The 11,737-nt window shown below is 41.4% G+C and overlaps 1 protein-coding gene across 1 annotated transcript in view; it reads right to left on the bottom strand.

The window, feature by feature from the left end:
- Positions 1-442: 442 nt before the first annotated feature.
- MED13L (mediator complex subunit 13L) overlaps positions 443-11,737 on the bottom strand; it is a 254,112-nt gene continuing 242,817 nt past the window's right edge. The window contains 5 exon segments of the mRNA XM_032471688.1: positions 443-3,314; positions 4,312-4,424; positions 6,492-6,653; positions 9,257-9,414; positions 10,569-10,745. Of these exon segments, the coding sequence (XP_032327579.1) occupies positions 3,182-3,314; positions 4,312-4,424; positions 6,492-6,653; positions 9,257-9,414; positions 10,569-10,745 (743 nt within the window). The 3' untranslated portion in view covers positions 443-3,181.

Genomic DNA, 11,737 nt, shown 5'->3' with positions numbered 1-11,737 from the left:
AACTGGGAAAACAGCAGAGAGAGATGGAAGTGTTATTTCTAAGGAACATCAAAAAGAAACTGGCTGGGACCATGAAGAGAAAGGAAGTGGCAAACAGACGGGTAATCTTTTCTAGGGTTGACCACAGTCTTACGAGGTAGGAACACTGTTAGATGTGATCTGCTCAAAACAATTAAGGAACTAAACACCAGGGCTCCAAATTCAATGCCGTGTGTGTGTTCTACAAACTGACCTAGGGATGCACTTGTACCTTGGAGTATGTGAACACCATCTGAGAATACCTATTAGATGTGGTGACTAGGGGAGTGAAATTTTACTCTGAAAGGTCGAGCCTGGCTCCTGGTCAAGGACTGTTCAATCCGTAATACCTAACACCTTTTGAATAGGTGTAGATCATTTTTATTACAAAGGCAGGATGGAAGGGGAAAAAAGCCACTCAACATTTCAGTAATTCAATAATTTATTCCTCTAAAAAAGTGTGTAAAAGTATATAGCTCTCATTCACAAGGTATATATGAATGACATTTAAAATGGAGGCCTTTTAGTATTGTTTCTTTTTATCAAAGTCTTTTAGTGTACTGTACCAGCGCTATACTGTAGTTTTTTTAAATGAACTTCACATATTTTTGTATTCTTTCAAATTGTTTGCTATATATAAAAGAAGCTCACTGCAAAATGCCTGAAGGAAAAAAGGAAACAAAAGAAATTCAGAACTTCCCAGAAATGTACAGCTTTTACATTTAAAAAAGGTTCTGAAATATACATACAAGCATGCTGGACAATCCCACCCCTCTCCCCTCCCCGCTTCCCCTTTTTAGTTCAAACCATGGTAAGAGTTCAGATTTCTGCAGAATTTCCAAAATTAAAAATTAAAAAAAAAAAAATAAAATAAGTTCTCACTCTGTAGCAAATCCAGGGCTTGTACATTTCAGATTAATTCAGTAAAAAACTCACAAGTAAAATAATGCATATTTAAGGGATTATTATACAGACTTTTTCACACAGAAGTACATAATAAGATTTTTTAAAATCTATTGCCATTCATTTATTTTTGCACAAAAACGTATAAATATGTCACCAGCTTTTCTTAACTTAAAAAACTTAAATAAAAGACACCAGATGAAAACTACCCTTTGCTGCCTTTTTTTTTTTAAATTTTTGTAGGGGTTTTTTGTTTTTTTGTGGGTTTTTCTTTTTTTTTTTTTTTTTTTTTTTTGCTGAGAATTGGGTTTCTAGGGAAGAAAAGCCCCTGCATTAAAAACAGCCCATTTAAAAAAAAATTCAAAGTTCTGATGAATTCTGGGGAAAAAAGCAACCCCAAAGTGGTAAAAGATTACAAATATCTACTTTACAATTTGTCTTCTCACCAAGATAATTTTATACAAGTTTACAATCTTCATCATCTTATGCTCTTCAAAAGGCCTTGAGAATTTTTCCTTTCTGATTAAGAAAAAATAGCACTGCAATATTTTTAAAGTCAATTTTACACTGTACATATTAGATACAAATGGTTTGATATATCAGATTTTTTTTTTAACCTATACATTGTGAAAGTCAAACCCACCCCCCCGCATCAATTGGTGGTACAGAGAACAAAATTACCCATTTACAAGTTACTTCTCTGCTTTCACATTCCCACCACACAACTTTTTTAATATAATGTTTTAAACGTTAGATTATTTCAAGAAAAATACTTTTACAAAATCATATCAGTTATTACATTTTTCCTTTTTTTTTTTGTTAATAACCAGGATATGGAAGTCTCTTGGAAGAACTTTAAAAATTTGCATGATTCTCTCCACAGACGACTAGAGCTCAACAGCCTGACCGGAGCGGCTCACAGGAGGGAAGCCCACGCCCGGCGCCCTCACAGACGCACGGCAGTGCGGGGGAGAGACGGAGTCTTAGAGACAACCCTCTCGGGCCTGGAATGAGGAGTCATAAAACACTTCAATTAGCCGTAATGCTTTAAAAAGGCGTGGTTTGTTTGTTTTTTTTTTTTAAAAGTCCCACCATGAAGGCTCAACTTCAAGTACTAATTTAATGGTTAAGTTGCAATATTTCTTTGAAATAATATTCCTATGGTCCAGAAAAACTTCACCATATTTATAACTGATTTTATGAGCAGACACTTTGGATTGTGATATGTACATGAGTCCCTTTTGATCTAATGAGAGGAGAGACCTGGCTTTCAGTAAGAATTCACTAGAAAATATATTTCCTTTGTGACTATATAAAACTAATGAAGGTACTTGCCTCCATGGCTCTGGGTTAAACTTGACTGCCTTCTGTATAAAAATGTTATCCTTCATGAAACGCTGACCACTTTGAATAAGGAATATGGCAGAATGTTTACCCAGCTTATTCTCAACACCTACTGCTGGGTGGTTTTGAATATATTACTTTGTAGGCATGATCTCCCCCATTTGTTTCCACTCCTTTTCCGGCTTCTAGGACAGAGGTATGTAGTTGAAGAATCCTATGGTGGATCTGAGTTGGGTTTCAGCTACTGTACCTGGTCCTCGTGAATTAAAAAAATTAAAAGAAAGTCACAGAAACCATATGACAAAACAAGTTAAAATAAATAAACAAAATGAAGATGTCTCCAGACCTCTTGTATCTACACACAGGTATGAAGTCAACCCAAGCACTCGTGCCAGCCTAGACGGGAGCACTAGGGAGACAGAAACCCCAGTGTGAAAGCGTGCACTTGAGCTGGTTCTTAGTTTTCACGAGTCCCCGATGATGGAGTTCAGGTAACCCACAGGCCATACACCAGTAACTAGAGGATTTCATCCAGAGGCTAAACTGCCCTTATTAAACAGAGACTGAAAACACAGACTCTTGTGCAAAAGGATACTGTCTCTTCTGGTTCCCTCTTAAAAACCAACAGCAAAAAAAACTTCCTGTGGACCAGTGGTTTGGGGCCACACACACCATAACACTGGCTGAAAGTCACTGCTTATGGAAGTTTCCAGGTTCCACGAGAGAAGTGTCAGTGAGTCACTCTGGTAATGAACACTGCAGAAATGACACGTGCCTGCTGAGAAGTAATCACAGTGCAGGACTGTGGAGAGTGGTCTCGGAGGAGGATGTGGGGCATTTGCAGAGTGTAGCAGGTTCCTTGGACTGAGATTGCAGGGAGAAGGAACTGAGCCAGAGAGAACAAGTGCTTTTCCAATTAGAGTATATTCATGATGGCATTGTACAACTGAGTGAGCACCACAAAGTGGACGGGAAGGCAGGAGGTACGGTCCTGGGTGGCCGGATTGCACGTGAGCCAGGACAGAGCGTTGTACTGCTCCAAAACAAACCTGCCGGAGAGAACACACGGGTCAGGGCACCAGGCGTGACAGAGGTGGGGCTGCTCCGGAAGTCCTAACGTGCCAGATGTCTGCAGGAAGAAAGCCTAAGGGCATTCCTTAGCTTGGCCCGGGCTCTGCCCTTGAGTTTGTTTTCTCAGTTCACCTTCCTGCTAGCCCTGCCCCACCCCCTGCGGCAGCCAGCGGCCACACGTGAATTCAGACAGGCTGTCTGCAGAGAACAGGGGCAGGGATTTCAAAGACTGAGCATTAAAAAAGTATGTAAATAACAGCTCATGACTATTGTTACATTGATTACTGTTGAAATAATATTTTTTTGATATTTTGACATTACTACCACGTATTTTTGATATAAATAAGTTTATTAAAATTAACTTCACTGATTTCTTTTTACTACTATATTGTGGCCACTAGAAAAATTTTAATTATATATGTGGCTCACATTGTATTTCTACTGGACAGTGTTGCTCTAGAAGTCAAGTTCAGGTTCCTGCTTAACTATAATTTTCAAATCATTTAAGAGTTAGAAAACATTAAAAAAGCCTGCATATTTTCTCAAGGTACAGGAAGAATGTTTGCAACCTGCTGAAGTGCAGGAGCATCAGTACACACTCTGGGAGGTATTTCCCAGGTATGGAATTTGTGTCTGTCTGAATTTCATCTATATAATCTATGTCAGGCAGGGTAGAAAAGGTTTCCAAAGTCGAGTGCTTTAAGTTCCAGACTGTCTTCTACCTACCCACCCCCTAATTCTGTTTTCATCTCCATGAAATGCTCCCTCTGAACAGGACGCAGGGGCGACTGTCCTGGCACATGAGGACCGGAGGTGACGAAGCATGCCCCACCGTCCAGCCTGTGCGCGCACCAGGGACTGTGGCTCTCCCTGGCCAGACAATGCTCCACTGCACAGAAGGCAGCACCTCGTCCGTGACTACCACAAGTCTGTAATTTCAAACTGCACTGCTACGTTGCTGAGGTCTGAATCTACCTTAAAACATCAGACGTGGTTTTGGAGTCAAGAGGATGTGGAACCCGCTGAGAATTCCTGGCAGGGAGAAGTTCGTCCGTCTGTGCTACAGAAATGTGGTGATGCAGCGAAGCCTGGGAAAAGAATGAAGACAGTTACGTCCTGGTCTAGTCAACCACCGGGCCGAGGTAAGGCAGGACCACGTCTGCCAGACGCAGACGCGCTCTCAAGTCCTTACAAGCCAGGGCTTCTATAAGTCTACGAATTTTAAACTGCTCAGCAACCCCAAGGTGATCCCCACATAACTCCGTATCCTAGAGTTGGGGGAAGAAAAAGCTTAACGACTGCAAATAATTCAATAGTATCTCTCTTCTGGTTTAATCTGCAGAGGCCCCAGGCTGGACACGGCTCACTGTCCTGGTGGCAGGCTCCTCCCTCCCAACCCCTACACTTCAGCGCTGGTGCTGTGCCGGCTCATCGCACCTAAAGGCCCCTGCTGTCAGCTGTCCCCTTGAAGCGGTAAGACGGATCTCTGGATTCAGCAGGTACCAGCATGCTCTATCCACTACTTAGTTCCCCATCAATGTTTAATGTACTGGTTTTAGCACAGTTTTACTTTATTAAATAACTAAAAAATATAGTATGTAAAGAAGAGGCAATATAAATGCTTGATCCTCTGTTTTTCAATTTTTAGATTAATGAGTTATGGCTCTGGCCTCTTCAAAAGGAAACTTATAAATGCTTTGTTTTTCAGCAAAATTATGAACCCATGGATTTGTATCAATCTGCTGCTACCACTGTTCATGTTAGTGATCAAATGATGCCATCCCTGGGCCGCGGGAACCCCTCCAAATTGGTTACTGGGTCCTCAGATAGGACTTTAATAACCTTTGGTAACTTCCTTATTTTTAGGCGTGACAAGATGTCTCACGTACATCTTGAACATTTCTTACTTCAGACTGGGATCTGTCATTTCCTCAAAGAACTCTGGTTCTTTTGAATTATAAGTGGTATTTAGGGACCACAACTGTGTCAAAGGTATTACTGCTGCTAAGCTATCATTGCTCCTCAGTCTTTTCAGGAGGCAGAGCTAAGAAAACAAAAAAAAAGTATACTTTTTTAGAGAGGAAAAAATAAATCTAGGTTCATACTGATAATTCTAATTGGAAGTAAAGACTACATGGTTTTTTATATGAATTCTCTGATTTCATAATACTGTGTTAAGTCATCAGGAAAAGAAAATGACTTCAATTGTTTCTGGCTTTAACCTTCCAGATTTGCAGGTATGTCTGTGTGTGTATCTTAGTGATTACTCCATGACCATCTATTCTCCATAAAACAGTTATATAAAAATATTCCCTATTTTGTTACGAATGACTAATACTCCACCGTGAGGATGTACCATATGGTTTGGTATACATTTGTTCCTAATCTTTTACATACATCATATTTGGTTTTTGCCGAAGTTTCTTTTGAATAGATTTCTAGAAGTGGGATTTCTGCATCAAAGGGAAGTGTGCAGGGCTGTGCTATCTGGCCTTCCCACCCCAAACACCAGGGCCTTCTCCCTGGGGCCCTACCAGTAGAGTATGTTATCATGCTTTGGCTTTTTGCCAATCTGTGGATGAGAAATGGGTTTTATTTTGTGTTCTTTCACCCAAACTGGAAGTGAGAGAGCTTTTGTTTTTAACCTTTAATTTGGATTAAAAATTCCCAAGAAACATACAGGAAGGCGGGAGCGTAAACGTGGACTCAGTAGCTGGCTCCAGCCCTACTCTAGAAAAGAGCGCCGCCTGCCTGTGGCAGGGGAGGCAGAGGACAACCGGTTATCACCTCCGCCCAGGCTCAGCCTCACTGAGCGCGGTACGATACAGACTTGGAGAAGGACCGTCACGCAGAACCACGTGTCCTCCCTAGATGGACCTTTGGGTCGCAGGACGCCTCCTCCTCGGGTTAATGTGATTCATTTCTTTGTGACATGGTTTAGGGTTCCTCTCCTAAATTCTACTTTCTACCTATAACTGTAAAATATCCTCAGACTGTAAGTAGATGCGAGAGAATCGGGGAACAGAGTAAGACTATAGTGACTAAGACATTTCTTAACAAAATTGATTTTGGTCAGTTTTGGTAAGAAATTTTACTCATCAAAGAAAAGTCACTCATCCCCCACAAACTTCAAAAAATGACACCAAACCACCAACCTTTAGGAAGAGGGGGCACTGGTTCTGAGCCTGGGGACACGATGACCAAAACCACTGGGGGAGATTCTCAGCTTTGGCAGTTGATACAAAGTACCCCAGGGCCAGAGGCTGCTGCTTCAGCTCCTCGGGTGCTTCCCTAGAGAGAAGGCGCTCACCCTGGCTCTGAAAAGTAAAGTTCCAAAAGCATGATCAGCCCCTATCGCCGAAGAAAGCTTTTTTTAAAAATTAACTTTTTTTTTTAAAGAAAGAAGTTGTGTTATAATTTAGATATATTAGTTCTAGGTGTACAACACCATGATTCAAATTATGGGAAATAATCACAAGTCTGGTTAACATCTACCACCATATATAGTTACAGCTTTTTTTCCCTGTGATGAGAACTTTTAAGATCTACTCTATTAGCAACTTTCAAGTATACAAGATAGTAGTATTAACTAGAGTCAACCCGTTGTACATGGTGCATCCCAGGACACTTATAACTGGAAGTTTGTACCTTTTGACCACCTTCATCCAACTTTTTATCAGTTCACCTGGCACCGTGTAGTGACTAATCCCTCTCCTGGCAGCCTCTCACACAAAAATGTCAAGTGACCAAGAAAGGTCAAGAGGGGAGGCAGTCCTTCCTGCACAGATACGCGACTGCGGCTCAGGCAGAAGGTACTGGCAAAAAAAAGTCAAGTAAGTAGATTTTTTTTCCTGGTTCCTTTTCTGCAGAATGTAAAGTCTGCTCCATAGCACTGTGAGGTAACAAAGTAAAAATGGAAAGAGTGGAAGCTGACAGCAGACGGCACCACCACACCCATGTGTTCTTTCACCAGCAACCAAGCAAAAATACATGAGCGCACCTGACCATCCACTCTCAACACCTGACCAGTATCTGACCTGCCAGTGGTGTGCGATCTGCTGGTGAGGAAGCCCTGCTTCAAGTCACAGCAACCCTGGTGGTCAGGCTCCTGTGAGAGCCTCACAGTGTGTTTCTGCCACTGACATTTCCCTCATCTGTGACTGCCTTAGCTAGCTTCGAGAGATGAGAGCGTACCTTTTATGCAAGCAATAATAAGTAATCCATTTGTTCCCAAAAGCCTTCTGTTTCAAGGGGGAAAAAAAATCTCAACTACTACACCAAGTTGTATCAATTCTGAGTTGGTTAAAAAAATCAGCACTTCCTGCAACCTGTAATGTCTTAATTGGGTATCAAAGAATGGTTAATGGTTCAGAAAGAGGAAATGCAGAAACTCTTAGGGGTCACCTGGCTCCAGGATGCTCAGGACTGGAAAAGGCCACCTGACCAGCTTCAGCAGCGTGCTGTTTCAACTGTGACATTCAATAGCTTGAGGCCCCAGCAAAGGGACAAAATACAGCAGGCCTCTGTTTCTTAAAAAACTAACAAACATTACACTTCAATTACCAATTCTCTGTTAATGGAGAAGCTGAATCACAACAGCTGGTACTGACAGGTCCACTGCTGTTACTTCCATTTCACAGGGAAGGTAACTAAGGCTGAGAAAAGTAAGGTAAGAAAGCTTGTCCACGGTGGTAACGCCAGTAAGACGTCAGTCAGGCTGTGATTCAGAGCTGTATTTATCAAGCTTCAGGGCCTGTGTTCTTGGCTGCTATGATATTTACCTCTAGAATTCACATTAATCCTAAAGTAAAACTATTCAGTGTAAAGTTTGCGTTCTTGGTCCCGACCACTCCATCTCCAGTGAACCAATAAATTGTCATTAACTGGCAAATGACTGTGGAGGAAATATAAAGACATTTAAAATCTCTTCCTTCCAGAAGGGAGCAATGTGAGTTGCCCTTCCATGGTGTCATCTGCTCTGTACCTCAAGTTTGCAATCTTTTCTCTTGATTGTTCTTCAGGAAACACAGGGCTGGCAGGAAAAGTCCCACCCGACAGAAACCTGACTCCTCTAAGCACATCTCTGTGTCTAAAAGAGTGTGAGCAGAGTTGCTTATACTTGTCCAGTTTAAGACGTTAGACATAGCTATTTCTCCGTGTCTTAACCCCTCAATCTCTTAACATTTTAAATAAAAAGTATAATACAGCAGGGAGACACGAATCACCTAGCTTTTAAACAAAGTGAACATGAGCGATGGCAGAACCTTTAACTCTTCAATCTCCTGCTAATCCACCTCCACTATCCCTGAGATATTAAAGGATGAAACTAGTTGTAAGCTCTGTTTTTTTCCCTTAATACTCTGGCATTAACCTGGACACTTCTCCGAAATCATCCTCCTGCAGGCTCTTCCCAGTCCTGCAGGCTGGCCACAGGGAAGACCTGACTGCCTAAATGAAGGCTCCCCGACATGGAACAACAGTTAGGCTTCTTTCAGAATAATTAACCAGCAACAATGTGTTCTTCAATTAACACAGTTACGTCACGTGTTAAATACGCAGGGTTATTGAACTAGCCTCTGAAAAGCCACCATTTTGGCAAAAAATTTAAAAATAACTGGGAAGCAGCAAGCAAAATTAATTTTTGCTCAGAAAACAATAATTGCACAAAACCCATGCAGCTGTAATAGGACTAGTCTTCTGATTAAACATACAGATCAGGAATAAGAATACATTACTTCAGAACCCCTGTTTAGTCAAAGTGGAGCCACCACAGCGTCACTTTCCCACTTGCTGTTTCTCTCGTACCAGGGACCGCGACCACCAAGAAGAGAGGTGCGTGTCGTAAAAGATGATCATGCTTCTAGAGGATTTTCTTAAAGGCTGACGGTGCTTTAAACAACCCATTTCAAACTGTCCTTACCCGACTGTGCTGGAAGTGAGAGCCCACGCCAATCCCAGAAGGAGAGCCTGGGGAGGGAACTGGGGAGGAGTTGGGAGAGGAATGGAGGTTCCCAGTCATCAATATGCCAATATCATTGTCCATATCATCTGGGAACGGAAGGTCAACAAACATGTCATCTAGAGGGGAGAGGAAAAAAAAGCACAAAAATTAAAAGGAGACCCCACAGCCCCAACTTAACCAACATACTGCGTGTGGTGGTAACAACTTAGTGAAGATTTAATGTGTGCCCACTGGGGATGAGGCGCTGCGACCATTCTTTCACTTTGTACTCTCTGGTGATCTCCGAATGTGAAGTATTAACAGAATGGAGAAACAAAGAACATAAAATTCAACTCCATACTCTGTATTGCCTCCAAAGGCACATAAAAAGATGGCAAAACAGCTAGAGCAGCAACTTGATTATTAAACAAAGTTAAAACTGGCACCATCCAAGAAAACAGCAGACTCCACGTATGTGTCCAATTAACATGCATTAATTCAGCCTTCAGTATTTTAGATGTTAATAGGTATGAACCTGCCCTGAAACTGGAGGCCTATTACACAAGCAGATCAAAGCATGTTTTCACTGAGAAATCCTCTCCCGTATTATAAAAGTAAGGTGCACACAGAAAATTTGGAAAGAAAAGTGTAATGGGGAAACCCGATCACCACGAACATTTTTGCTAAGATTCAGTGTGATCATACAATGTATGTTATACATACATACATGCAGGATGGTTTCCTTTTACCTCCCCATTTAATGGGCGTAGCTGCTGGCAGCTGTGCAAAATTCTTAAAAAAACAGTGCAAATGGCTACATAATAAGCATTTTACAGTTTATAAGTAATCATTTCTTAACAAATGCCTTAAGATATTCAAACCAAAACAAATCTACTCAGAATAATCAAATAAGGAGTTGTTTTAGAGCAGATTAGATTCCCTTCGACTAGCTCAAGGCAGGTGCTATCTTCATACATTTCAAATGAGATCAGGACATATTTATTCCAAGAGTGATACTCATGTACAGGAGACTACCAAGCAGATATGACTTTGCCTTTAATGAAAAACAAGATAAAGTTAATTACCCAAGAGAGGAAAATGTTTACTTGGTCTTGGTAATAGTGTAAATTAAATCTTCAAAACCACACGGGTTTTTCAAACTTTCATATTTCGCCTGTTGTTCACGACAACGCTGAAAACCTGCAGCAGCCCAATGACTGACTCCATGTGCTAGTAGCTCTGTGTCTTGCTGAAGGAGTTAAGCTCAATACAGACAGCGTCTTCCACTCACCATTGTTGGGGCTAAACCCATCTTCGTTGGGATAGTTGGCTGGAGCCACTTGGATGGTTGACGATGTTGGGAACACCAAGATGTGTGTACAAGAAGCATCCTGAGGGGTGTTAAGCTGAGATGACTGCATGTTCAGTGCAGTGCTTCGGCCAAAAACCGAGCCCATCGTGACAGCATCTTAAAAAAGGAAAAAAAACTAATGTATCAATTCCTTTTACACAGCAGTGAACAACTCAGCAATGAAGTTTTAAGAGGACCCGAGCTGGAGCCATGCAGGTCTGACACAGCTACTGTGAGAGATGAACATTGTAAGTTGAGTCCACTTGTTCAAATATTTCCAAGAAACTGACTCAGAGCACAAGCGATGATAACTGAAGCCACATTTCACACTGGGAAGGCTAAGATAAAACTGGACTGAGTCCACCAAATATGTTTTAATTAATTATTGAAAAAGTATCTCTAAAAATAAAACTTTCTTTCCTCCTGTGATTGCTCACAATTTATAAAGGACTGATCTCCTAAATGACACAATTCTACGGAAATGGTACCATTCAACTATTAATTGTTACAGCTAATATTTATTGAATCCTCACTACATGCCAGATTCTGTGCTAAATTCTTTATTCGTAGCATCTCATTCAATCATCGGGGTAGAAAGTACTATCCCCATTTCATGAGGAGGACAGAGCACAAAGAAATGCTGTAATCTGCCCAAGAGGTGCAGACGACAGCTAACTCCAGGTCTGAGGAGCAGGCTGGTACAGGACATCTGTCTCTCTGGACCGATCGTAAGCAACCCCATTCTCTCACCACAACACTATTGACTTTTACAGGGAGTGGACAGGGTCTCTCACTTGATCAAAGAAACATTTAGATAGTAAAAACAGGTTTAAAAAGGATAACAGTGCTTAGTAATAAAATTATAAAATAGCTTAGTTGCTAATTTTTTAAAAATTCTGTGGCCACAATGTTTTGACATTTAACGCTTACTGAGAGTTACTGTGGCTACCAGCCCCCTGTCTGCCTCATGTTCATCCTCAACATGTGTCACAGAGACTCTAAATGTCCTCAGGCTGCTTGGGGAGCCTGTCAAGTACCCAGCATGCCTGCTGCAGTCATTTCTGAAGGGCGATCTTCATGCACTGACAGAGTGGGGTCAGGCAACACTA

Source organism: Camelus ferus, chromosome 32 (assembly GCF_009834535.1).
Source record: "Camelus ferus isolate YT-003-E chromosome 32, BCGSAC_Cfer_1.0, whole genome shotgun sequence".
NCBI lineage: Eukaryota > Metazoa > Chordata > Mammalia > Artiodactyla > Camelidae > Camelus > Camelus ferus.
The sequence above is the reverse complement of the archived record's forward strand: the minus strand, read 5'-3'. Positions and strand labels throughout refer to the sequence as shown.